Source organism: Amia ocellicauda, chromosome 3 (assembly GCF_036373705.1).
Source record: "Amia ocellicauda isolate fAmiCal2 chromosome 3, fAmiCal2.hap1, whole genome shotgun sequence".
Lineage (NCBI taxonomy): Eukaryota > Metazoa > Chordata > Actinopteri > Amiiformes > Amiidae > Amia > Amia ocellicauda.
The window spans coordinates 4,470,597-4,492,480 of record NC_089852.1 but is presented as its reverse complement, the minus strand read 5'-3'; the positions used below and the strand labels follow the sequence as shown (position 1 = coordinate 4,492,480).

Below are 21,884 nucleotides of genomic sequence, written 5' to 3'. Positions count from 1 at the left end.
TCATTAATGTTTTTCTAGAAAGACTGTTGTTATAACCAAGTTAGATTACACAAAATCATGAGTACATTTATAAATGAGGAAATAAGCATGTACATTATGTTACTTTCAAATAGATAGGTTTGCATATAATTATTAACAAATAAAACATGTCTAATGAATATCACTATCATTTGTATGCTCACATTTCTATATTTAATGGGAAAGAATCCCTTTATCATTTACAATTACATTTTTCTCACGAGCCTATAAAACTTGCCATTGTTTTTGTTTTATGTCTTGATGTTTATAACCAAAAATGTGCATACAATTGGAGTTGCATTATGTCAAATACCTTCCAGCAGCTCAATATAAAATTACTTTAGTAGAAAAGGAAGAAAACATCAAGTTTGAAACTTCATTACTTTCATGCCAAGGGATGAAATGAACATTGTGGGTTGCAGGTATGTCATTATGAAAAGCCACTCATGCTAAAGGCTTAGTTCTAATCTAAATAACTCCTTGCTTTTGGTTTTGCAGCTTCACTCACCTGAAATAGCTGAGGTAGGCATCATTGCTGAATAAGCTCTTCTCCTGGTGCTGGCAACCATAGCACAGTGCAGGAAAATCTCACATCGTTCACCTGAGGAAGCACCACTGACCGCCACCCCCACATACCTTGCGCTGATTCTGCTACAAGGCACAGATTTCTGGTGAGAAAAGCAGCATCTTTTCCAAAATGTTCCCATATATAAGACCACTTAATTGCCCAAAGTCATGATATCCTTACTGTTCAACTCAAAACAGAGTTGTGTTTGTGTATTTGTCTGCTTGTTTGTTTGTTGACAGAAACTACCTTCTTAATCAATCATCCGTTCTGGCAAATGGTACGTCATCCTCTGAATCCTAGGAAGCAAACAATAGCTCACATAGTACTTGCTGGAAGATGAAGAGAGGATGTGAAAGAGGCTTGGAGAGGATATTTAAGGTATTCTCCTAAGCTTGCATAATTTTTATTATCATATTTCCTTAAGGGGGTAGAAATATATTGCTTTCACATAGTGGGTACATAAAAGGACAGATCTCAGTCAAAGAAATTTATTAGAATCAGTCACTGAATAAAACAACAGTTTTCCTTTTTTGAATCACCACCCAAACACCCCACAACCATGGATAGGAACACACACACACACACGCAGACACACACACTTTTTATTTAGTTGTTAAAATGAAAAATCTTGGTGCAATACATTATTATTAATAGCACACAGATACAACTAGCTTTAATCCTATGAGCTACACAAATAAATGAAGTGCGTTCCAATATTGCAGTGTCTATGCAATTAGAAAAACATGACATGCATGGATTTTGCATTACGGCACAACAAAACTGGCTCTATAGTTTACGCCCCTTCTAAAAATACATCTAATTTTCCAGAGTACAGTGAATGTTTGTATTTAGCATATTTTCAAACAGGCTTTGTGTTGCACAGATGCTTCAGGCATCTGAATTCAAACCACCTTAATAACTGTGGATGGCTGCATGTTTCAAACTTATTGATCTGGTCTCCAAGCAGACACTTAGGAAGGTTAGTGGAGCTGCAGAAGGGGGAGCCTATGGTTCCATCAGTGAAATGAGTCATACATAAACAAGCATCAGAGCTCTCCGGAGGAACAGCCTGTAAGTGGCTCTGAGATGGTTAACTCTTGTGATGCTGAAAAAGCTACATTGATACACCATGCACCCAGAAAGTAATGAGACTGCAAAGCACTCCCATGGCTAATTAATATCACAGTTCATATTTCTGCATTTCCTTGAAACACTATAATTTACTAATTAATCCACTGTGTAACAGAGAACCTAAAAGCATGATAATGATAAACAATTAATGAAAAATAAACTTGACTTTAAGGTACCATGTTTTGTAATCTTGTTTGCATAAGGTCTGAAGTACCAGTTCACCTATACAAGTTAATTATACCTTATTTTCTGTCTAAAGTGCTAGGATTAGGCCCAACACAATTTCCAACTGACTGATTATAACAAATCATTTTCATTTAAAAGCAAGATGGTTTAAATATTGATCAGGAACAATTTAAAGTTAATTGAATAGACAAGTGCTTTAGCTATAGACTAATAAACTAAATATACTATCTCTTTAAGGCTTTTTTCCTTTGATGTTTGTTCTCATAAAATCCTAGACAATTTTACAATATTGATGCTGAAAGTCAGATTATCAAGACATATTGCACATATTGCTATATCACTCTTTTGTATAAGGTAAATCAATACTTTTTTCTTGTCTTTTGCATGTATATTATATTCATCCAAGCTGGCCTGAATCCCTGGACCAGCTTGAATAGTGTTTGCAGATTACTTATATTATTTGTCCATTAAAGCACTAAAAGAAAGAATATTTAAAACACATTAAACTTTAATACCACAACTACAAAACACAATCCATTTCATTTTTTTGTCTCTCTTGGTGTGCACATATATTATGTAGAGAAACACCTTTTTTCAACAGTAAGACATAAAACTATTTTCCCATTGTTTGTTAAAGGAAGTCTAGCAGTTAGTCAGCCTGCAATAAGGCCATTTCCAAATGGTGTGCTCCGTATCAATGCAAAGAATGTTATTTTGTCAGCCTTTATGAATCATAACTAATCACGTTAGCTAGGAAATAGGTGTTAGCCTAATAATAATATTATTCATCATCATTAACATCATAATTCTAACCTAATATCACATTTAGGTTCCTACCCATGGGGGACATTTATTAATGCTGTTAGAAACTATATCAAAATATATTTCATCCTGTTTCATGCTTGTTGATTATCTGGGGAAATGTTAAGACTTGTACAGGAAGAACATTACTGTATATCAAATTTTTATCTCCCCCAAGTGGCTATAAAGACGCATTACATAACCTGATCGGTCGAGTGGCAACAGTCTTACTCAGTCCTTCAAACTCTGTTTTAGAAGCAAAATAGCAACCATGTTTAATAACAACCCTGATAATAAAATCCTGTGTGTGTGTGTGTGTGTGTGGGGGGGGGGGGGGTGTTGAGTAGAAGAATAGTTACACAGAGACTGCTTTTTAAGTGAATTTAGCACTAATATATTGACAGCAACATAATTCAGAAATGTCTACATTATATTTTAATCATAGTAAATCAATCTGAAACAGCTGCACATTCATGAGACATTGTGTATTTGTTTCATTAAAAAAATGTTAATGTGAGTGAACATGATCTTAAAGCACGGTTTATTTCTGGATTTCTCAATAAATAATAGATAAAACATTGATCCCCCTTTACTGAAATGTATATGTGTTGTTTCATAATAGTTGCTATTCTAACTTATTTAAGATACACCCACAGATTACTGAATAATTCACATGTCTTGGGATTTTAACCAATACACCTAATTCATTATTTTTCCATGTACAGCAGAGGGACACTCACTGTAATTATATGAATTTAACTGAAAGTCAGTTTAGCCTGCTGAAACCATTTAATTGAGACATAATATAGCTGTTCTCATGTCACCCATTCATTCCACCAATACGCATTTTCTGCATATGGAAACATATATGTCTACTCTGATTTTACCCGCCTGAGATTTTCGTCAGTGAGTAGGCCTATGTGTGAATGTGAACTGAAGTTCACAGATGAATTCACTGTTACAACCTGTCCTCCAATTACAGGCTCTCGAGATGGATAACAGCAGATGCCTGGGGGTTTAGCAGCTGAGAGTGGGGTCTCTTACATGCATCTGGAAAACTAGGCTGCCTTCTGACCTCTAGCCTACTTTAGAACCAGAATATCTATGATTTACTAAAGTAAGGTTTCAGAATATAACCCTAAACTTCACACAGAATTCAGGGATGGGAAAAGCAGAGACGAAAAAAGTTCCCTGCTGCCTTTACGTCCTAATAAAGAACCATTGATTGACAAGATCGGAGTCGGACCCTTGTTCCTTACAGCTGTATAACTAACACTTCACAGGCAGTCAAACTCTAGTTACTCATAAGTACATCGTTATAATAAAAAAACAACTTGATTTTATAAGATGTTGAAGGCTCACTTTCTATTCCTGTTGTGATACATTTGTAAAAATACAAATCCAGCTATTTTGATGCAAGTTGGGAGAGAAAAAAAATGTTATAGGTAGTTATAGGAAATCTTTATTATTTGCACAGATCATTTGTAAGTTGATAAAGGAGATGAAAATGTAATTCGCTATAGTTAAGTAAACCAGGCTTTCAAAATCAAACTTCATACATAGAGCAATTTTGATAGAATTTCTATAATTACAATCTGTATACAACTGTAGCTTTAATGTGTGTATGAGAACTATGTACAGCTTTTGTTATCATAGGTTAGCAGTAATGAGAGGTGCAGGTTTCCCCTGAGCATGGCACAAGGTACAGGCAGGTGATTAAGGGAAAGCTCCGAGGACCCATTGCTTTTTATTCCTACAGGGGCATCTTCAGAGTAATTATTCAGGGTTACCCCAGCAACAGCGCCACAGACCAATCAGAGCAGGTGCGTGTTTGTCTCAAACAAAGCAATGCAAAATAAATCATCATAATAACCAATGCCACACTTGGAGAAAACCTGTAGTTTTGCAATATTTCAATAAATAACAATGCCTGTGCTAAAGCCGGCTTTGCAAGTTATAGTAATGTCATCCATGATTTAGCATCTTGCAGTGCATCGGTCTGAAATGTAAAAATAATCAATCATGGCGCTCACGATTTCTAGAGGGCATTAAAATGATGTATACATTTCTATGCTTTTATATTGTGGCTTTCATCACGGGCTTGCTTTAGAGAGGGGATTGTTGGGAGATGTAGTTTAGTCGGTTGCAATCGAAGGGTAGGTTTATTTTGGCTGTATGCCGCTGAGATAATGACATCGACCATTGAAACTACAAAGTCAGATCTAAAATCTCGGGTCAGCATTCCTGAATTCACTTTCTCGGCGCTGGCAATTGTGTTATATAACTGACTCACAGATATAACAAATTAGTCAGCAAAATGTAACCCATAGCTAGCTGTCTACGTTAGAGTATGATATCACATTTTAGAATGCAAAAAAAAAAAATGGTGAAAATATCAGTTATTCTATTGCATTTCACTGGCAATTCCCCCCATTCCCGACCCTTTTCTCCGCACATTTATTTTGCCAGCAGGAACCAGTTTGGTCACAGAAAATGAGGCGGGACTTGGATGCTGAGGCGGGCTGTGATTGGGCGGCTTGAGAAGGTGGGGTTCCCTGGCGCTCGCCCACCATTGGCTCCCGGGCGGCGGAGGGCCGTGTGCAGCGCGGCCGGGGCTGGGGGAGGGGCGTGCGGGAGAGCCGTGTGCAAACCGCGTGTGGCGCAGCGGAGAGAGGAGGAACCGAAAATAAACAGCGGCGAGTCACGTAGCGGAGGTGAGTGCTGGAAAGGACAAAAAAAAGCGAAATATTGTTTCAAAACCGAGCTGTGTTCACATCCCGTCGTGTGCGGGCGGTTCATGATCCGGGAATAGAGCGGAGAAACCGAGAATATCCCCCGAAAAAAGCGAGCCAGTCGAGGGGGATTTCTGGGAAAGGTAAACAAGTCGAATTTCCGACGGCGCACTTGGGCCTACTGCGTCGGGCTCGGCGCGGGAAACTCGCGGGATTTGAGCGCTTCATCTCTCGGCTAAAAGACGCATCTGGGCTCGAAACGGCCCCGCACCCGCCGTGGATGTTTTAAAAACCGAGCGATTACAAGTGTGGGGTTCGGCGGGGCGGGTTTCTCAATCCCACGGCCTCTTTTACAAGGTTGAGCGGTGCGAGTAACGAGGCCGCAGGCGTGGGTGGGCGGCGAGGCTGAGCGTCCCAGCGGAGCCTCTGTAAGTCACTCGGCGTGGGGCTGCCGGAGCCGGGGAGTGCGCGTCTCAGTCGGGGGACGATGTGAGAGGAGAACCGCGGAACTCGGTGTGGGGAAGTGTGGAGATGGTGCCCGTGAAGGATGCGAACTTGCAGACCTTTTCCACTCGGGATACGGGCACCATGTGTTTCATCGGCCGATACCCCCACTCCACAGTGGCCTAATACTGGTAGAGCGGGTTTTAATCGACCTCCACAAAAGATCAGGAAATGTGGAGCACGCACGTTTACTTACTAATAATTGATTTTGTAATGGCATTTTTATTAGTCGGCAATAAAACGCACACAGATGTTGTCCGCACCAGCGCCCGTGAAACCGGGGATTTCGAGATCATTGCAGAAACAAAACGATGTAATATTAATCGCACGGCCGGGGATTCACGTTTGAATCGTGCGGTTCTCTCGCATGATCCATTATTCAGTGTCGGCTGCTGTTCAGTTGTGGGCCTAGTGTTTCGGCCTACCGTGCAGCGCTGCCACAAGCAGGGCCTGGACACGTTTATTTTCCATAGCATGGGACCTGCTCTGCTCTGGCATCTTCCCAACGTGTGAAAAGGGCCTTTTTAAACGGCGCGGGTTGTCCATCTTTTCTCCCTTTTAACGAGGACGCAGAAGTAAGCCTGTGTCACTGCAGTTAAATAGGTTAGCAATGCATGCTCTTGTAATGCAGTGAGTTACCCTGTGCAGACAACGTGGCTCCCGAAAAGAATGGATTAAAAAAAATCTCCTGGAGAGGCCTGTTTTAATAGTGTGAATTACGACCTTAATGTTTTTTTTTCCCCCTTCTAAATCGATCCATGAAATGTTTGTTAATCAGTGGGATTTCTGAACCATGAGTCAGACTTTGGCTGGGCTGTGCTTAGGGTCCCATTATAAAACTTATCTATGTACTAGCTGCCTTTAACAAGGGCGTAATATCTGTAATGCATCGTAGCATTTTGCGTGAAGCCAGGTTAACAACTTTATAAATCAATCTATAGTGGATAAGAAAAGTTAAGCCACATTGTGCCTACAATTTTAGCTAGGCCTATATTGTATAGCTTACACAAGTAATTTATACTCATGCCTTCAAATCTTCACAATCCAGGCACATGCCATTAACAGAAGCACTTGTTAAAAGCAGTAATTAAGACAAAACGTAAGGAAGATACAAACTTTCAATCATATTGGTTAGAATACCAATAATTTGATACATTTTAATTCAAAGTTTAATGGCATATTTTAATTTGTTCTATATGTGGCACATTTGACTCATCAGTCAGTGCCTATTAGTTTTCCAAAATCTAAATTTTCAAGCATGTATAGTCAGCAATTGTTATGAGTCACAGATGAATTACTAGAGCACTAAAACTGAACCTTCTTGGTTTTATAGTAGTTTCTGTAAATCTTTTAACTCACATTTATGGTATTTAAATTATTGATTTAGTAAAATATGTTGTAATTCTCCTAGAATTCAACATTTTTCAGCCTCACAAAAAAGGTTTTGGAGACTTATTTCTATGACAGTTGATAACATTGTCTAGGGAAGCAATATGTTTTGACAAACAAGTTTAGTCTTTGTATAAGTGTGCAAAGTTAATTCTATCAAATCAATTATATAGGTGTATATAATTAAGACGGGTTAAAATAAAGCAATAATATAAACTATATAATTGATAGGGTAATATTTTAGGAAAACACTTTCCATGCATAAACGTGAAGTTAGAAATTATTCCTACATTTTTCTTTCATGTTCTGACAAGTCTCTTAACCTTGGCTGTGTCATGTAGTAAACCTCGTGATGGATCCGGCCCCATTCCTTTTTCAACTTATTTTACCTAACTGGCATGTTTGCCCAGTTGCCCCCCCACCCCCCGGCCTCCATTTTGTGTTGTGAGCTTGTGTTACTAAATCAAATGGAGAACAAGCTTCGCTCTCCTTGATGTTGTGCTGGTGAAATTTGCATGGATTTCCCAACTTTGAATCCATGTTCCCTCAATGCCTTTAAATCCAAAGCCAATTTGATTAGCCAACTTGGTTCCGTCAGATTCTGAATGCTGAGGATAAGTGAATAAGTTTAATATTTGGTAGTGTATAGAAAATGTGCCTGTGGACCTGTGTGCATGTGGCTTTGAATTGTTATGGGCAAATCTCTCACTATCTTTGTTTCCATTTACTTGCAGTGTGAACTCTTAAAGTGGAAATGAACAGCAGTGAGTGCTTCAAATGCGGCCGCAATGGCCATTGGGCCCGCGAGTGCCCCACTGGAGGAGGACGTGGACGTGGGGGCAGGAGCCGTGGCCGAGGGGGCTTCACATCAGCCAGAGGTAAATCGGCACCTGGTGCACGTCTCTCAATGGAGTGGCCTTCAGTATATTACACCACTGCCTGTGGCTCCCATGCCAATGTCTGAAATGTACATTTTTCCCCACTTAATTTAGGAAATCTGGTAATGTTATGCCACCATTAGATGAATCCTAGGGACGAAATGGATAATACCAGGTCATCGTATGAGCTATAGATGCAAGTTTCTTAGATGGTTTCAAGGTGATGAGAATTACTTTCGGTTTACCATGTGGAGGAACACTTTTACCCACCCAGATTGTATGTATGTGTAAATTGCATTGCATTACTGTTTTGTTAGCAGTTTAGTAAACCATGTGTATTTAATTTAACAATTTAACAACTATAATACAACCTCAGTCCCTCTGTTCTAAAGGATCATACATTTGCAGTCCAAATGGTTTTGCATTACATTGTTAGATGCACATAAAGCTACAGTTTGTATGCAGTATTTGTTTCACTAGTGTTTCTGAGAACGTCCAATGTTTGGATGTTAACATGCATTTTAAATAAAGATTAGAAATGAAGCTCACCTGTCTGAAGAACTAATCTATAATGAATATTGTATTCTTTCAGACATCTGCTATCGTTGTGGAGAACCAGGCCATGTTGCTAAGGACTGTGAACGTCAGGAGGATGGTAAGCATGTGTATAACTTTTCTAAAATATACACCATACACACAATATGCAATGTAAACCACAAAAACTATAGAAAAACTAATGCATTCATTTTTAAACTAGATTTATTTGGAGTTGGCTATTGTACATTTGGTTTCCTGAAATGAAGAAATGGGTGGAACCCATTTATTTATCTGAATGTTTTTAAATGATAACTGTTTGCATTACAAGAGACTTCATTATGTATAATTGCATTAGGATGTAGAATTAAACTGAATAAGATGTTATGTTTTATTAGGAAAATTGTAATTCAATGAAACGTGTATATAAATAAACATGCAATTTAGCCTGGCTAAAGGAGTAATTTTTTTTCTTTCCTGCGTTATACATTATAGCGGACTTTTCTTCCTTTCCAGCATGCTACAACTGTGGCAAAGGTGGTCACATCGCGAAGGACTGCAAGGAGCCCAAGAAGGAGAGGGAGCAGCACTGCTACAACTGTGGGAAGCCCGGGCACCTGGCACGCGACTGCGACCACGCCGATGAGCAAAAGTGCTACTCTTGTGGAGAGTTTGGTCACATCCAGAAAGACTGCACTAAAGTGAAGTGCTACAGGTAAATGGGGAGGCCATTTGCAAAGAGTCCCAGTGCTGCACGTATCCCAGTCTCGCAATAATGACCTCGAGGAGGTGCTTTTTGAGATGTGAAGACTACACTTCACATCGATATTAAAATTGTAACGCGCCCTCTGAAAGTGTTCTATTTTGAATACCATGTTTGATTTAATAAAGTAGATATTCTCACCTCGACTCCCCAGTCTCAATATCTTTTCTTTTCGGTGCTTTTGGAAAACTTTCCATTTAAAAAATAATAAAATAAGTGGCTTTGGAGAACCGCAGCAAAATTTTGTTTGCGTAAGAGTTGTGGCCTTTTGTATTAAGAATACATGGACCTGAATTGGCAAACGTACATTTAAGAAGGTCTTGACTATGTATTGCAGTATCGGTCTCCAGTTTTAAACTGCATAGAATAAAGTAAAAAAAATTGACTGTTCAAGTGAATGGCTTCTTAGAGAGAGGGGGGCGGGGGGACAGATCAGTAAAACCTCCGTAAAGTAGTTTAAACTGCTTTGCTTGACCCACAATTTTAAACTGCTTATTTTAAGATAAAACCTTTAAGTATAATAGGGACTCTTTAAAAAGGTTGTTTGACACCAGATTTCCCCACACAAGCAGTTGTCTTGTGCATACATACATTTCTTTAAATCCAAACTGGTCTGGCAGGCTTTGGTGGAATGCAGTTCTTTGAGTCCTGCTCAGTAGCTTCCTGTGCAGATGTGATTGGTTTGGCTTTTTGCTTTCATGGGCTGAGCATCAAATTGAATGTGGGCTAAACTGAGCACTTTCACTTCACTTCTGTGACTTGCAAAGGGGACGTTGGAATTAATTTTGATTTCTCCTCCCTAGGTGTGGTGAAACTGGTCACGTTGCCATTAACTGCAGCAAGACGAGCGAAGTCAACTGCTACCGCTGCGGCGAGTCCGGGCACCTGGCGAGAGAATGCACCATCGAGGCCACAGCTTAATCCTTTTCCTTTGTCGCCCCTCCTTTTTCTGATTGATGGTTGTATTATTTTCTCTGAATCCTCTTCACTGGCCAAAGGTTGGCAGATAGAGGCTAGTCCCAGGCCAGTGAGCTTTACTTGACATGTAAAAGGAGGAAAGGGGTGGAAAAAAATCGACTTTCTGCATTTAATACAAAAAAAAAAAATGTTTATGTTTAGTTTGGTAGAGGTGTTATGTATAATGCTTTGTTAAAGAACCCCCTTTCCATGCCACTGGTAAATAGGGATTGAAGAATGGGAAGAGACGAGTCAGATAAGCCCCCCTCCGGCGTCTTGGCAGCGATTCTGAGTGAGGGGGGGGGGAAAAATAAAATCGTGGGAGTGTGAAAACTCCCATGTATGATTTAATTTTTGTTTGGTGGGAAAAAAAAAATAATGTGTTGGCCTAAGAGTGTTTGACCTCGGAAGCAGTTCACAACATAAGATACATCAGTCTCGGGGCCCTACCAGCAGTACACAGCTAAGTGGGAGTTAACAGAAAAGAAATATTATATATTAATAAACCTGTTTAATTTCTGAAAGATTAAAAAAAAAATCAGGATAAATTGTTTTATATCTGCCAGCCGTTCGCAAGCTACGGCTGCGGCATTCGGAGATACTCATTAGGTCAAAGTTTCGGCCAAGGTTTTTCAAAGTAGTTTAGATAATTTAACCCAAGGAGGAATTAAAACTTCAAGGAGAACAGTAGAAAGCAGAGTCTGAAGTTACTCGAGTAAGGAGAATGTTTTCACAGAAATCAAAATGTTATTTTTGTACAATATATCACTTAGACTACTGTAAAAATATCATTTGCTTGTACTCAGTTTTTAAGTCGGAAGGTAAATGCAACTGAAGTCCTAGAAAATAGAAATGTAATTTTAAACTATCAATAAAGCTGGAGGAGGAAGGGGAGCAAGACTGAAGTTTCTTTTCTTGGCTACTTTCTTTGGATCTGTTGGATATTAACTTTTTTTCTTTATTGACAAAGGGGTTATTGCTGAAATTTAAGACCTCGCTATAGTTAATGTAAAGAAATGTGTTGCTGTTGGGTGATTCTTGAATTGGGTTGCCACGACATACATTTTTCTCCCTCAAAACCCATACACCTTTTTAATAAAACCTATACAAACTCGTTCTGCTCAGAAAAGGAGAATGTGGGTTTCTCTGGAATGCCTTGGCCCACATTTGGGTGAAAACCAAACCGCTTGCATGAATATCCTACGAGTCTTTAATGACTGAGTTTCTAATCTGTTGATCAGACAAACAAGCTTCATGTGCTGTTAGAACATGTGTTATGTGCATAAGCTAATAAAAATCCAACACGGCTTTCTCTAAATCTACAGTTGGTATAGCCTGGGGATCGTAACGAGCCAGGTGGAAACTGTTTCTGTATCAGGACTGCAAACGGGAGAATTCAATTGTGCTTTCATCTCAAAAAGTACGGATAAGTCTAACCCTCATCCATATCCTAGAATCGGCCTTTAAGTAGTCCCTGATTTATGGTGTGAGATACACTTTGAATTCTCGTTAAACCTGTTTGTAAATAGCAAGGATATAAATCAACTATTATTTGACTGACAAGATAAAATTATGTATCTTTTACCATTCTTGAATGTGTTACAACTTTTGGGGGGGATCTTAGGCAATGCATTGATTTAGGACTTGACATAAGTGAATAAACTTGCCATTTATGGTTACAAAACGTGTCGGGTTTGGTGACTTGACCCTGACGGATTCATATTTAGATGAGTTACTTCATAAAACGTTAGGATTATCCAGCTGCACAGCCACAAAATATTTGATGTTTGAAGTGAACTGAAGTGAACAGTGGAAACGAGCTAATGAATGTCTTCGTCCGGAGAGGCAGGATCCAGGGGGCGATGCGTTTGCCAGAGCCGGGGTTTCCATCTTGTCTGAGTTGCCTGATCAGTTTCAGAGCGGAGATTCTTTCTGATGACACGTAGTGTAAATTTAGCCCTCCTAAAAAAAGAACCTGTGCTACTGTAACCCTACGACATCTTTTAAGTCACAGTAAATTGTATTGGCTTTGAAAGATGAAGCAAATTATTGTTAGAATTTGAAAACATCTATCTGAAACAGCTCAGTGCATAGATCTCCACTTCTATTAGTTCTTCAAAGAAAAGGATTTAGTCCAGCCAAATGCTTGCTGGTTTATCGGATGACAGTGGGTGGTATATGAAAATATAAAAACAAACATTGGAATGAGTTTGTCGATAGCTGGTGTCTCTTGGAAAACATATTTATGCCTGTTAAGTGTTAGGGACCATTAGTAATAGTAATATATTTAGATAGAGGACTCTTACAGCCTTTGGTAAAGTACATAATTTACTATATTACTATAGTTTTTTACTGGTAATAATTGGTTCATGGAATACTTGATATGATGAATGTAGGTTGAGATCTCACTCACTGCTGTTGTAATGTGAAGTAGAGATAAATAGGTATGTTAATATTCCTCCATTTAACTGCTGGTAATTAGGCTATAGCAGATACAGTGCATTGATAAGTAATCTATCATTGTATTCATTTCATAATGACTAAATAATTTAGAGGAACAGCAGCTGCACCATGCTAATGGATTTTATAAACATTAAAATGTTTATATTTGACAGTACAGTATTTTTGCAGCTTTAAAATGTCGGTTTAGGTGTCTACATACATGAACATATCATTTTTCACAGATCTTCAGCATTTGTTCTCTAAGAATAAGAAAGAAGATAGTTTCCTTTGTCACAGATGAAGGCTTCATTGAGATATGTTTTGAGCATCACACAAGAATTATATATATAGTTTTAAGTTATACAACAGTAAATAATACTCTCTACAATACTGGATCTCCTAGTGCCAGTTGTCCACTTTGTGAGGATTGTGTGATTGAGTCTCAGACCATGTGCCCAAATAAGCACAAAACCAACTAGCAGGGGTTCTATTTCCAAGGAATATTATATAAGCTGATTTTACAGAGAATGTTTACATAATCTTTATACTCATTTAATTTGCAGCACACTACTATTCGATTAATTAACTTTTTAATACTTCCTGGGTACCAGTTATTGTGCTGTGAGTGATGGAAAGGTGCAGAGTGAACTGAACTTGACGCTTGCCATGCATCTCCATTCACTGCTGAGCTCACACACTGAAACTGGAGCCTCGATCACCTGGTCTCCATCAACAAAGGCAAGGCTTTCGCCAGCAAGGAAGCAAACAGAGGAACAGCTGAACAGCACGGGAGTCACAAGAGGAGGCAGTTAAGGAGAGCTGAGGGGCGCCCAGAGCAGCGGTCACAATGGAGCACGCTGGAGGTGAGGATTGCCTCATTCATTGTTTGTTAATTGCAGTAGCAATCATGAAAATGAAAGTGCTTATGAATGTGGACAAAGGAAAAAATGCAGCTTAAATTGATCTGCACATTGATCTTCTTTCCATTTCAAATTTCTGATGGAAGATGTTTATGTAAATACTACTATGAATTAATTCAATTATACTTTGGTAGAAATGGGATTGCATTGCTCTTTATATGTATAATGCATAGTAATGAAACTAATTAAACATGGCTGGTATCAGAGTTTGGTTAGCACTAGTCTAGGACTTCTCTGTCTAAAATAGCATCAAGTAGTCCATGACTAGTGCTAATTTGGGTCTGTGAAACAAGCCCTAATGTACGTTTCTTTGTGCCTCTTTAAGTCTACTTTGTATTGCAGTACATTTAAAACATCCAGGTAGAATTTCAAGACATACACTTTTAAACCTATTTTATATAACATGGGAAATCAAACCACTTTTTAAATATATATATATATGTGTGTGTGTGTGTGTGTGTGTCTTAGACTCTCCCAGGATGATATCACCTCTCAAGCTTCATAATGAGTTGCATCATAAAGATGCTGAACACTATGTGAGGGAGAAAAGTGAAGAAGATTCAAATGAAAACAGCACAGTTGGGATTGAGGGCCACAGGCCAGGTCCTGAGAGCACATCTCTGGTCAGAGAGGCACTGAGATCAGGGGGAAGCGGAGACAGACTGGCAGAAGAAAATGAACCAGTCGAAAATGAAGACCAGTCTTACAGAAACCCGCTGGCCTTGACAAACCTAGAGGACAGCCTGAGTAACATGGTTTATCATGTGTCTCCACTGGAGTCTATAAAAGAGCTGGATGAAATGGACGGGAGGGAAGATCAGGTAGCTGACGTTGAAAGGAGCCCTGGAGACGGAGCTGTTAAGATCAGAAGACAGGCCACCGAAAGGGAGTTCTCTCTGCAGCTGCAGGAGGAACACTATGAGGTTCAAGCCAGTTCAGTGACCAGACTTGCCCCCCTTCAATCTGGCGTTGTGGAGACTTTAAGGTCTCAGAGCCCGCATGAAAAGACTGTGAAACTGGACCGCGAAATGACTGACATTTTGCAGTCCCAACAAGGTACTCCCGACAGTGAGCTACTCCAGGAAGAACGTCAGGAGAGCCCAGCTGAAGGAAAGTGGGAACGAGTGCCTTCCCCCGAATCTGTTGGGAAGGAAGATCACGTGCTACATGACGCTGAGAACGTGGTTGGTGTCGCGGCGAGGACACTGCACGGCCTGGATTCTTCCAATTCATCCCTCCAGGAGCTGCAGGACCTCAAAGTGAAGCATAACTCTCACCGCAGTGAAATAAGCAGGCTTTGTGGGGAGCTGAAGGACTCCAAAGTGAGGATTGGGGAACTGGAGAGTGAGCTCAGCGTGCAGAAGCAGAAAGGCCAGTGTCAGGTCCACAGGATCCAGGAGATGGAGATGGAAATGTCCAACAGCTCCCTGATTGAAGTTCTGACAGAGTGCAAGTCCAGGGTGGAACAGCTGGAGGAGCTCAAATATTCATCACATGACCTGATGCTACAGGTACGTTAATTGTATCATGAGGATATTTATTTTCAAGCAAGAGGTTTCATAAGCTTTTGCTGGAATGCTGTTTTTGTGGAAGCAGTTAGACTGTACATTTGAATTGAGATATTAATACTAGGGTAAACCCACACTCCACACATTGGGAAAACAACCGATTAATGTGTTTTCACTTGTTACTTTCCTATCAGAGAAAGGTCCATAAATGTGCAGATAAATCAAAAGCTTAACCAATTCATGTGCCTTCTAAGGAATCCCAATTCTGAGAATGAAACCTGAATTGTATGTTTGGTTCAAATGATTGTACACAGTACATTTTTTTTAAAGGTGTGGACTGAAGAGAGATCATTCTAAAGCAGTTTGTATTTCCATTCTTTCTCTTCTTGAATGTAATACTGTCAATCCCACACATAAAAGCAGCAATTATTATTATTATTATTATTATTATTATTATTATTATTATTATTATTTATTTATAGGCAGACGCCCTTAACCAGGACGACTTACAAACATAAGAGCTATACAAATACAATACCTTGTGAATAAAATACACACACTGTATTTTAATTCAACTGACAATTGCTTCCATTTCACTGGGGAGACAAAACAAACAGACACACCTGTGCTGAAGCTCAATGAGTTCAGGTGACAGTGGTGTTTTTGCCCATTGCAGCTTCGGGAGGCAAACAGGAGAGCGGTGTGCCTCCACAATAGGATCGTCTACCTGGAGGAGGAGAGGATCCTGAGGCAGCAGGAGGTCGTGGATCTGGGAGAAGAGCTGGAGGAGGCCAGGCGGGCTCTGGAGCAGAAGAGCAGTGAGATGGTTAATGTCACCGCGCAGGTCCAAGCCCTGAACCTACAGCTGGAGACAAAGCAGGGCCCGGAGCCGTGTAACACCGAGGGCCTGATCAACGGACATGCGAGATCTCCGTCACACAGACACTGCAGATCCGAGAGCAGTGACTCGAAAGTCTGTGCACTTCTGTGAACACATTGTCCCAAATTAATATAGTTTTCTAGGGAGAGAGGGTGAGACAAATCCAGTTCTGACTGAATTTTAGTCATTCAGTGCCAGCTTTGGCAAGTATTAGCAAACAGTGTTGTTAAGCTTTGGCAAATATCCATTACAGTGCCATGAACTGGAATATCTGTGGCATATTCAGTATTTCTTTCTGGCTCCATACATCATCAAATACATTCATACATTAATAAAATATATAGAAAAATTAAAATATTTAGATAAGATGCATATGAGTATTGACCAAAATCTTTCTCTCTGTCTGTCTCTTTATTTCCCTATAGGACCAAATTCATTGTAAATAGATCAATTCATGACGCTTTTAAACATATAATATAGCTTTTTTCTGCTTTACATTTTAAACCAGAGACTACTTAAGAAAAAAATAATGGGATCAAATGTAGGTCAGCCAGCTATGATTGAAGACTTCCTTTTTAGCGCTAATTGAAGCTGACGTGTTAGAGATTAAAATAGATACCTAATCTATACCAATGATAAAAAAAATGGATGCAAACCCCTCCCCACAAACAGTGACTCCAAAAAAGATTCCTATATATAAATATGTTTTATGTACAGATGCAAATGTAGTCTGCCAGTATTAATTTACTAAAATGTTCCTTTTTGCCATCTGTTTATCATCTTCGCCATCAATGGTTAACAGTTGAGGCACATCCTTGCTTTTTAATATGTTTTAAATAAAAAAATCTCTGCTTAGATTACTTTGCTCATGCCCAGCTTTCTTTTTTCTCTGTGATGTTCAGCTGCAAAATGAGAAGTCAATGGGTCTCTGTGCTCTCATAATTCTGCAGGTATCCTCTACGCAGTGACTCGGTCTCTCAGTTCTCGTTCTAACTGGATTTGCGAGAGCTAGACATGCGTGTTGCGTCCACCTGCAGGCGGTTTTATCAATAATGGGAGCGAGCATCGCTCCACAACTTCAAAGGCCTCTTGAAAAATCAGTGTACTCGCCAAGAGGGTGCAGGGAGAAGGAGAGAGGAATGACAGAAAGCAGGCATTATCTCAAGTGGAAGCTAATCCACCATGCCTCCCCGTCCCTGCTCATTCAATTAGACCCCAACCAAATCTCTTATTAGCACTGTGTGTTTTTCTTTGCTGTTGTTAAACCTGATGATTTGATTCCCCTGCTCTGCCTCTCAGTGGCACAGTGAATTCCCACGTCAGGAGATTCATACGCATGTGGCGTAAAGTGTAACTGTAAAGTGTAAGAATCGAATTCCCTGGCATTTCAGCTCTGCGCTCCCTGGTTCAGACGCAGGTCCCGTCACAGCTGAATTGAGTTCAGCGGCCTCCAGTTCCTGCCAAGTCCCTGTGGAAATCAGACTCAGAACCACAGAGCAATTGATCAGAAACTGGTGCAGCGTTGTAGTACTGCAGCTCAGAAGCCTGGTGTTGAATCCCAATGGGGAATTCAGTGCCATGACGGAGGATCTCTCACAGCGCTCTGAGAGAGAGCTATTTTGAATCGCACTACATTACATAAGGTCTGTGGGTTAAATACAGCTATTTAACTAGGTACAGCTTTCATATTTCACCGTGTTGTTGCTTTATGTAGCTTTTTCGATAATGTTTTCCAAAAGCCATATATTATATGCTGCCATAACATTGGTCACATTTTGATTCTGTGTTCTGCTTTAGTGTTATCTTGTAGCTCTTTAATAGTGTTTGACTCACAGTACACAGAAATATTTTCAGGGAGCTGTGACATATATCTTTACTGTTACAAACCTCTTTTAATAAATATATAATTGCTGTGCATACTGAAGACTGATATAAAACAACTTGACAATATTATTTCATCAGTAATATTATTTTCTCTGGGGGAATCTTTGAAAATTCTTAAGTGCTTAAAAGAAAGGCTATTTCCTACAGGGGGAATTATCAGTGGTAGCACAGTTAGATCGATGGGCTTTTTTATATTCACAAGATATCTAGCTTGACCTTTAATAGTATGTATTTTAAAGATCAACTACTGCCATTTTACACAGTTTCTGAAGAGTAATAAGTAACTCTTTGTGAGTGTTTGTGTGATCTGAGGAAATTGGAGGGTGTTACTGCACACCTCGAGTAAAGCAGCACACTGTCTAATGTGAGTCCTGTGGTCGTACAATTCCATGCAACATGCAAAGCTCTTATGTATTTTCCTCCCTTTCTTTACTACCACGACTGCAGAAAGGAAGGAGAGTGTTTCTAAGACAGGCATTTCTGCGTAGCCTCATTAAATGTGTACGATGCAACCTTAGGCGACTTTGGGGGCTCATTTCTTTCTTCCGTCCTTTCTGACAGGAGGGTATCGTGTGAGAACGCCCAGGCACTGCGTTGGTCCCTGGCTTGTCGTCACTTTCTGTTTCAACAGAGCCAATATAAAAGCAGGCAGAGTGATGAAAGCACAATGTGAATCAATTATTCATCCCCTCCGCATTACAATGTAGGTCAAGATGGTGTGTAATCTGCCTCCACACACACACACACACACACACCTCCATGATGATCGAAAATTGAGGAGGAAAAGTGCCTATTTGGTGAGGACGAGCTGATTGCTTTTGGTGATATTAAAGTATATATGCAGGTCATGTTCATAAATAGATGCTGAGGGACAAATAACCTTCCCTCGCCCTGGCTCTCCTGAACCCACCCAGCGTTGTTCTCACGAGGGAAGCCGTTACAGCATCTTGGCTGCACTGGCAGTATTCAGCCAGCCAAAAGGCAATAGCTAACATAATTGTCTATTTTTATGGTTTTAATCAAAATCTGAATCCTGTTGAGATTAGGTGCTATGTATGACAAACATGTGGGACTGAAGTATTGAAGTATTGAGTTATGGTCAGGGCTCTGGACTTGCGAGTGGAGGGTTGTGGATTCAATCCCAGGTAGGGGACACTGCTGTTGTACCCTCAAGCAAGGGACTGTATCCAGAATACTCTAGTAAAAAAGTATTAATGGGTAATTGAATGTAAAATATTGTAACAATTGTGAGTTGCTCTAGTTAGAAATATAATAGTGTCTGTGTGTTTAACTATAAGAAAACACTTACCAAAATGTGTTTGACTGCAAGAAAGTAAGACATCTGTCAGTTTTCTTGCTCCTGCTTTTACAGTGTGTTCCACAATTGTCAGTCTGTCATTTCTTAGTTTTGTATTACAAAGTTAATATTCATACCCTATAAGAAAAGACCCATACAGTTACATTGGTAGGCGTGAATTCAAGTGTTGTTGTTTTTTTGGTTGCACTTTTTAAAAATATTAAATAAACAAACAAAATATATTTTTTCTGGCAAGCTTGGTGTGAGTTATCCATGGTCTAGTCTATTGAATTAATTGGTGTTGCTTCTGCACTGGACTGGTCCCAGCTGGACTACCAGACAGACATCCTACTGATGCCTTTACATGTTCTCCACAACCGCCCTCCCAAAAGAGACACTGTATTAACATGCCAATTATATTTCTCGGGTGACACTGTCCAATTGGAAATGAAAGCACAAGCCTGAAGCCACTTCGATAGATCATTCATAATAAATCTTGACCTTGTTTGCCGTTATCTGTGACTTTTCCTATTTATTTCCAAATCGCTGATATCACAACAATTTCTAAATTGATGTGAGCCGTGGCAGAGCCGTGGGTGAGCGGAGGATAAGGTTTCTGTGCTGAATAATTGGAATTAGGATCCACAGTGTGCTTCCAAACGGTCCTGTCAGCAGATACTGAGACAGTCAGTAAACTGCACAGCCCCCGACAATGGACTTGTCATCCCACAGCCACACTAGACTGACACACACAAAGGACTGTATTCTCTGCAGGCATCACCAGAGACAGTATTCTTCATCACTGTGACATAAGCTCTTGATATAGTAAGGAAACGGGGCAGGAGCAATTAAGAAAGAAAAAGGTCTCTTAAAAGTGTGGGTGTTTCATTTGTATCTGGTTGCTTTGTAGGCCGCTTGCCTGAACACACATTGAAGGTTCCTTATGTTATTTTTTTATTTCCAGTTATCCATCTTTAGCTTACATTATAACTTCCTTTCGAAAGGTAACAAGATCCAGCTTACTATCTGATTCAAAATGTACTCTAGCAGTAGTGGTTTTGTAGTAGATTTTAAATCACACAATAATGCCGTGGCCTTTAACAAGGACTCGGGATGTATGCAGACCTACATACTCATATCCCTGAATTTGAAATGCAGGAAGAGGTCTGCATATCTCGGAGTTCACTCACTATAAATATACTCCCTTTAACCTGACAAACTTCAACTCATTAATGTGTTTTACTGTTGATTCTAAATGCATCATGAGTGGCAAAGGATACAAACAATAGTGCCTGTTTGCAAAAAAAAACCTAACCATTCACCCCATCCTCTTTTGGATTACCTTGATCTAACCAGCCGCACTTTAGGATAATAGATATTTAACATGAAATCCCAAAAGGATGACTAAATGGGGTTTTTACCAAAGCTTCTGCCTGTATTTTTCAAACTGCCTAAATAATGTATTAAACATATTGTATTAAACATACATACATATATATTACATATATTATACATATTTTCCACAGCACATTCCATTCACACAGATACACTTCCTCTGCCTTGTCCTATCCAAAAGAAGCACAAGTAGATATTTGTAGAAGCACAAGTGATGTCACCATCCAAGCAGCCAGAGAGGTCAGCGCAACCGGAGTCAGTTTCTGTGTCTAAAACGAGCAGCGTCAGGGCAGGAGTCCACCTGTCTGTCACACTGAAACCCTAGTCAAGTTCTCAGAGCTCCTAGAAAGACTTTGGAAAATCTCCATAATGTCCTTTCCTCAAAGCAAATGAATGTCTTCTTGCCTTTCTCTGGTCCTGTACTTATATATGCTCATACAGAATAACAATTAAACAGACAAGTTTAAAACAGCTGTAATGATACACTAAGACAGTGTTTATTTCAGATAAGCTAATTAAACAATACATTTCAATATCTATTATAAAAGTGGTGACTTTTCAACATTTCCAGAAAAGGAGTATCAAACATCTAGATGACCTTGAATTGTTACATTTCCAACTAGACTAATTTATCTGAGATAGTTTGTCTGCATGTGTATTATTTTTATGGTAGTATACTGGTTAATATCAGTGATAGTAATCAAAGTAGTAGTAGAATTTTGTTTAAAAGTAGTATACACCAGTAATAGTAAGTAGATTGGTAGCTATACTATAATATAGCAGCTATACTAATAGTGTGTTATATTATTAAATAATAATATGATCTGAAATTGGAAAACACCAATAAATTAATAATTTCATAGGCGAAATGGTTAAATGCAACGCTTCCAGTTGGGCTGCCGTGCTGTTATTATTATTTAATGTATGGATATCAGAAAGCACCACTGTTAACACTCAATGCAGTGGCTGCGCAATAGTCCGTGATTTACTCTAGCATTCCTACTTATTGCCCACATCAGATGTTAAATGTAGGCAGCAGAGTAAGGAATGCATTACATAGTGTCACTCAAATACAGATCCAGTGCTCACATGTACCA

At 39.5% G+C, this 21,884-nt stretch overlaps 2 protein-coding genes across 3 annotated transcripts; both read left to right on the top strand.

The window, feature by feature from the left end:
* Positions 1-5,306: 5,306 nt before the first annotated feature.
* cnbpb (CCHC-type zinc finger, nucleic acid binding protein b) lies at positions 5,307-11,355 on the top strand. 2 transcript variants are annotated; one of them, XM_066697807.1, is made up of 5 exons: positions 5,307-5,418; positions 8,064-8,207; positions 8,800-8,862; positions 9,258-9,456; positions 10,308-11,355. In XM_066697807.1, the coding sequence occupies exons 2-5, from the start codon at positions 8,084-8,086 to the stop codon at positions 10,423-10,425; spliced, it is 504 nt and encodes a 167-aa protein (XP_066553904.1). In that variant the 5' UTR covers positions 5,307-5,418; positions 8,064-8,083; the 3' UTR covers positions 10,426-11,355. The 2 variants fall into 2 exon arrangements, with proteins under 2 accessions (XP_066553904.1, XP_066553903.1); XM_066697806.1 differs by having other exon boundaries at positions 9,237-9,456.
* A 155-nt stretch (positions 11,356-11,510) lies between these two features.
* On the top strand, positions 11,511-17,071 carry LOC136732948 (golgin subfamily A member 5). Its single transcript, XM_066697805.1, has 3 exons — positions 11,511-13,766; positions 14,292-15,334; positions 16,008-17,071. Exons 1-3 carry the CDS (start codon positions 13,751-13,753, stop codon positions 16,320-16,322), a joined length of 1,374 nt encoding a protein of 457 aa, XP_066553902.1. The 5' UTR covers positions 11,511-13,750; the 3' UTR covers positions 16,323-17,071.
* The last annotated feature ends 4,813 nt before the right edge of the window (positions 17,072-21,884 follow it).

Excerpts from the sequence above, each read along its gene's own strand:
- cnbpb (XM_066697806.1), top strand. The coding sequence starts at position 8,084 with ATGAACAGCAGTGAGTGCTTCAAATGCGGCCGCAATGGCCATTGGGCC. Across the intron at positions 8,863-9,236 it reads CTGTGAACGTCAGGAGGATG|CGGACTTTTCTTCCTTTCCA; the intron begins GTAAGCATGTGT and ends TATACATTATAG. Across the intron at positions 9,457-10,307 it reads ACTAAAGTGAAGTGCTACAG|GTGTGGTGAAACTGGTCACG; the intron begins GTAAATGGGGAG and ends TCTCCTCCCTAG.
- LOC136732948 (XM_066697805.1), top strand. Across the intron at positions 15,335-16,007 it reads CACATGACCTGATGCTACAG|CTTCGGGAGGCAAACAGGAG; the intron begins GTACGTTAATTG and ends TGCCCATTGCAG.